Raw genomic sequence first — 6,107 nt, 5'->3', positions numbered from 1 at the left:
TATATATATATATGTTATTGTTTTTATTTAAATAATAGAAAGGAGGATGGTATCCAGACCTCCTGATATTGCTGTGGGAACTGGGAAGTGGTGTTTTAAATGTATATAACTGAAAAGATTTGTGAAGCATTCACATCAGTCTCTCTAAAATAGGACAAGAGACCAATTTAAGGAATGAAACCAAAAAAAAAAAAACTCACATTGACTTCCCTACATGTCTCCTAAAATAACATTTTGCTACCGTATTTCCTATATTCAGGGAAGCACTATTCATTTCTCAAACCCTATTTTATTCTTTTTTGTCTGTTGATAACTAAAATAAAGACAAAATTTCAGTTTTGAATAGCAGAAAAATAATAATAAATAAAATTATATTAATGAAATTGAGTATAGGATTGAAAGCAAAATGTGGGGTTTTCTTTATATATAAATATCATATTAACAAAATAGAGTATAGATTGAAAATAATGTGGGTTTTTTTTTTTTTAATAAAAAAATGTGAGTGTTTTGAAAATTGTTAGCTAAAATAGAAAAAAATTAATTTATCTAAAAATAGGGACAAAATTTTAGGAAAATGACGTGAATACCTTAACATTTAGAATATTTGGCAAACTACAACTAAAAAGTGCTTAAAAACTGTTCACACCAAGTTAGTAGCCAAATTAGTAAAGAGTTGTAAAAAATTGTTAGCTAAAGTAGAAAAAGTAAACCTCTTATCTTAAAATAGGAGAAAATTTTAGTAAGGAAGACAACTGAATGCATTAAATTTTAGAATATTTGGCAAACTATAACTAAGAAGTGCTTAAATCTGTAGGGATGAAGGCCCAAGAATGTATATTGGGCTTGGGTTTTGTCTGAGAAAGTTAGGTATTAACGAAGACGTACAAATCAGTAAGTTATAGAAAGATTCTAGTCATAAAGGTTTGGGAAAGTAGTCTAAGGAGAAATGCTTCCTCGACTAAGTAGAGTAGAGTTCAAAGGTTTGACCTGTTATCAAGAACAACACACTGGACAATTTTACTAGTAAGGATAAGCATCAAAGAGAATAGGACAAGGGAGCTGAGAAATATCTAAGAGAAAACTGCTACCACCGCATTAGAATCAGGAAAAAAACCCATTATAGACACAAGAACTGTAATTGTACTTAAGTCTAAGAGAAATATATAAGAAACTACTATGCTCGAATTTTGTTGAGAAGGATTTTCTTTGCACAAAACTGTTTATTCCAACTTTCTAGCACTATTTAGCTTACTGTGATTATTGTTCAACTCATGAAATTCAGTTTTTAGCCCACTCTATACAAATTCATTGTTTGGGCTCTTTGGGCCTTATTCCTTTTCATTTTTGGCTTGGGTTCACTCTTTGTCCACACAAATCTATTCACACCAAAATTTTGTAACCAAATTAATAAAGAGTTGTAGATATGAGAAACGATAGAGAAAAATATGATAAAAGTGTATTGTACTACTTTAGAACTATTTGATATAATTTTATTTTTTATTGAAAAATAATAATAATAATAATAATAATAATAATAATTATTATTATTATTATTATATTATTATATGAATTCATAAATTTTAATGGATATTATTTGCTATTATTATTATGTAACATTATCATTAGCTTCCTTAAGCCGGTTTATTAGAATTTTGTTGTTGTTGTTGTATTATTATATTCCTTAAACTTATTTATTTATTTATAATTCAATAGTTATAATAATAGAAGAAGGTAATTTTAACCCTAGTCCAAAAAAAGAAGACCGACTACGCTATTGAATTACAAAACTATTGACATTATCTACCTAAAACTTAATTTATAAATTTTATTTACTATATTTTAAAATAAAATAAATAATTTTATAATTTTCCCAAAATTGCATCTATTTTTTTCTCCCCGCATATATGATATATCTCACCTTATCTCCTCAATATATTTTTCTTCCATCTTACTTTTCTCTTCTCCTTCCTTACATTAGTCTACTCCATTCCTTTTTGTTCCTTCTCTTTCTTCTCTCACCAATTACTTCTCTTTTTCTTTCAACCAATCCTCTTTCGTTCTTCCTTGGGAGTTGCCCAGTTGGGAGTATCATTGACGAATGACGATTGTGGAAATGGAGATGTGGGTCATGCTGCATATGGGCAGCAACCATGGGTTTCTTTGGATAATGTCGATGGGCGGCCATTTGTATTGAGGAGATTTGGTGCCATGGGTAGTGTGACTTGTGAGCCTGTGAGTGAGTGCAGTGGTTTGTGAGTAATGCCCGGGATGCTGCATGTTGTAAGGGTTCGATCGATGCAATGAGGTTGGTGTCAATGGCCTGTGGGTGGAGTGGGTGGGCATTTGATGCTTTGGTGCATCATATATGTCATTTTCAGAACTTAATACTAGTCCATTCAGGTGTAAGTTGTAATTGTAACTAGCAAGAACTTGGATAAGGCACAAAATATCACAGAAAATATCAGCTCGATCTCACATAAATTTTCAATCGACTCACCATGCAAGAGATAGTATTATGCTACTCTTTCTGTGGTATGTTTTTTTGTCTTGAGACTTTCTTAGCTAGTTAAAGGTTCAATAATCTACCAAAGACCCTTGAAGCTTCCAAAATTTGTATTGAGTCTTGTAGTTAAATTCATAATTTTAGTGTTTTCAAGTAAAAAGTCAATTGAATAAAGTATTACAAGTTCAAATTTGTTCATTTAATTTTGTTCTAAACATGAGCTGAGCTTAAGCTCATTATCAAATAATATATATGTTCAAATTGGGTTCATTTTCTTGTCGAAAAAGCTTTAATTTGTTTATGAGATAGGATTACTTGATTAACTTATTTCTCTATATGGTAAAACCATGACTAAAAATTTTAATCAATTTACAAATTCTTGAATTTTTACTACAAATTAATTTTTTTTATTATCAATAAATTAAAATAATAATTTAATATCATATGAACCAATATACAAACTTATACCATTCAATCTCAAATTATAAGTTATTTTTATACAAGTATACATATAAAAATATAATTTATTTATAGTTAAATCAACTTCATGTTCACGACACACATTATATTTGAGTTTGACTTGTTTAGTAGTTAAGCCTAAACATAGTTAAGCCTATTAAAAGATTACCAAGATTTTTGTAACTCAATTAGTTGCCTCTTGATATTTTCAACAGAAATATAAGTTCAAATCTCTCACCCCTAATGATCCATGTATAAAAAAAATTAATATCAAAAATAATTTAAAAAAAAACCTTGAAATTTAATTTAACAAAACTTTTTAAGAGGCTTGAAAAAAAAAATATTTATGTTTTTTCTCAAAATAAAATCCAACTTATACACACTTTAATTTTCCAAGTACCGTATTTCTTTTAGCCATTGTACCATATGAAAGTACATGTATTTGTGTGTTCATACTCATTCGTAGTACATGATCACATCCTCACGTATTTGATTTATTGCACGCTTATCTTCAACCATATAATAAGATGTAACGTACACGTAGAAAAGTGAACTACGCACGCAAGTACGTCTCAGTATTATCCTCAGTAATTAATTTATTATTATACTAGTTGTACACTTTCTGTAAATAGGCGTGGAGTTCTGTATATGAACGAATTCAAGTCTAAAAACATTCACCCAAAAAATAAAAAATAATAATAATAAAAAAGCCTAACCGTCAAACAACTTGTAAGCTAGTAAAATCCAACTAACATTCAGCCTCAGAGATCTCCGCAGCATCCTCACCTGCCACCTTCTTTAAAAAAATCTCTTGTCTTCCCAAGAAATCCCAACTAGATGGCACCTGACAAGTGACAATAATACATAAATGAAACTTCCTAATTAATCCCATAAATACTCAAAACACAACAAAGAAACATGAAGTCAATTTGAAATAATTTACTCCCAACATTAACTAAATTTATTCAATTAAAAAAAACATTAACTAAATTTGAATTAATATTGTAAGGACTCAAATTGGATTAGACCCAGAGTATGAATGTGTTTCAGCCCAACAAGTCCAAACAATAAATTTGTAGAGAGTGGATTAGAAGGTTTAGGCGCTGGCCGGCGTTCACGAAGCATGAACTCTTTTCTTTTATTGAAAAAATACTTAGAACCATTTACAACTGGGGGAGGCCTTTTTTCTCCCAGTTGTAAATGGTTCTAAGTATTTTTTCAATAAAAGAAAAGAGTTCATGCTTCGTGAACGCCGGCCAGCGCCTAAACTTTCGATCCACTTTCTACAAATTTATTGTTTGGGCTTGTTGGGTTGAAAACCCATTCATACTCTGGGTTCAATCCAAGTTGAGTCCCTAGAATTACTAAGCTAAATTACATGCTCAACTAATTAAGTTAATTTTGATGTAGAATAAACTCAAACTTGTTCACTAGTTATTTAGCTAATTATGTTCTTTTCAGTTTTTATTTCTTCACAAAATATGCTTATAATTAATAACTAAGTTAGTTAGAATGAATTAATTTGAGTTAATTATATCTAATGATTTTTGTTTTTGAACTTATAAAACCTAGATAAACAAACTCTATATTGTTAAATATTGCATATAATTTTACTACAAAATAGACTATTTATATTGCCAATCTTAAGTCTATTTTAAACATTTATTTTTTAATAAAGTTTCGCATTTGCTAGTTTGTTTATAAGCATATTATTATGTTTAAGCTGAATTATTTAATAAATGAGCCCCAACTAAGCTAACTTAAACTCAAGATTGACTTATTTGCTAAATAAATGAACATAAAGCTTTGTCTTAAGTGAGCGCAACCTTTTTCATAAACAACTTGATTTATTTTAAATCTCTATCAATAATTTATCTCTCACAAATGAAATTTAATATTCTAGTATATATGTTGTAATTATCTTTTAAAAAATATTTAATAATACAATTTTATTACTGAATATTTCAAAAAATTTAAAAATAAAAAATTTATTATGTATTCTAATTATCTTGATCATCTATTTATAGTATCTAACCAAATAACTTGAAAATTACATAGTTTGCAATTTGCACAAAGATTTTCAATAACAAAAGGATATTTTGAGCTAAAAAATTCGGAAATAGAAAACACAGCTAGATTAGGTCCAATCAAAAAGGCTAAAAAAGCCCAAAACATAACCAACTACCATTCAACTTGTGCAATCAATTCCCTCCACCTGTCTTCCCCCCATTGGCTACTCCTTACCTCCCTCCCTAAGCAAACAAATTCTTCGTCAAACGCCACCGTGGTAGAATCCTCTACAACGTACTTAAAAACCTAAACTCATCTCAACCGTCAACATAAATAGGTCCCACATAGCCAGCTCTCCAGATCCATCTATATCCTGAAACTCAACACAGGAGATCCCACCCTCACTAGGACTTTCAGCTTTTTAAAAAGGCTGTTCACAACGCACAAACTCACAAAGCCAAAAAAAAAAGAAAATGGATAACCGATTCTCTCTCTTTCTCATCTCCGCTCTCCTCTTAATCTCCGCAACGACGTCGTTGCCGGAAAACTCCGACGATGCGTTGATCCGACAAGTCGTCGACGCCGATGCCGGCGTTGGCGAGACTCTGAGCGACGATCCTCTGCTCGGGGCGGAGCACCACTTCACGCTGTTCAAGAAGAAGTACGGCAAGTCGTACGCGAACCAAGAGGAGCACGCGTTCAGGTTCAAGGTTTTCCAGAAGAATCTGAAGAGAGCGCGCCGACACCAGAGGATGGACCCGTCGGCGATCCACGGCGTGACTCAGTTCTCCGATCTGACTCGCTCCGAGTTCAAGAGGACCGTCTTGGGATTGAGAGGTAGCCGGAGGCTCAGACTCCCCACCGATGCCAACACCGCTCCGATTCTTCCCACCGAAGGTCTCCCCGAAGATTTTGATTGGAGAGATCACGGAGCTGTCACCGAAGTCAAAAATCAGGTATCGTTTTTATTTTTCTTTTCTTTTTTTAAATTATTATTATATTTTTAGATTATAGAGTTGCTAAATATTGAATTTTTGGTGTTTGATCTGTCTGTGGAAGTGTTTGACTGGTTCTTTATTTTCTATATATAAATTTTTAATTTAAAATTTTTTTTTTTTACTATTATTGTGTTAGG

The 6,107-nt window shown here is 31.3% G+C and overlaps 1 protein-coding gene across 1 annotated transcript; it reads left to right on the top strand.

Moving 5' to 3' along the window:
* Positions 1–5,404: 5,404 nt before the first annotated feature.
* Positions 5,405–5,929, top strand: LOC136065986 (cysteine protease RD19A-like; the record flags this gene model as incomplete). Its single annotated transcript, XM_065769845.1, is given in 1 exon segment — positions 5,405–5,929. A coding segment is annotated over 1 exon segment (484 nt), but the record flags the coding sequence as incomplete, so codon positions are not given.
* Positions 5,930–6,107: the final 178 nt, after the last annotated feature.

Source organism: Quercus suber, unplaced genomic scaffold (assembly GCF_002906115.3).
Source record: "Quercus suber isolate HL8 unplaced genomic scaffold, Cork oak 2.0 scaffold_1479, whole genome shotgun sequence".
Lineage (NCBI taxonomy): Eukaryota > Viridiplantae > Streptophyta > Magnoliopsida > Fagales > Fagaceae > Quercus > Quercus suber.
Note: the sequence above shows the minus strand (reverse complement) of the source record. Positions and strands in the feature narration are given on the sequence as shown.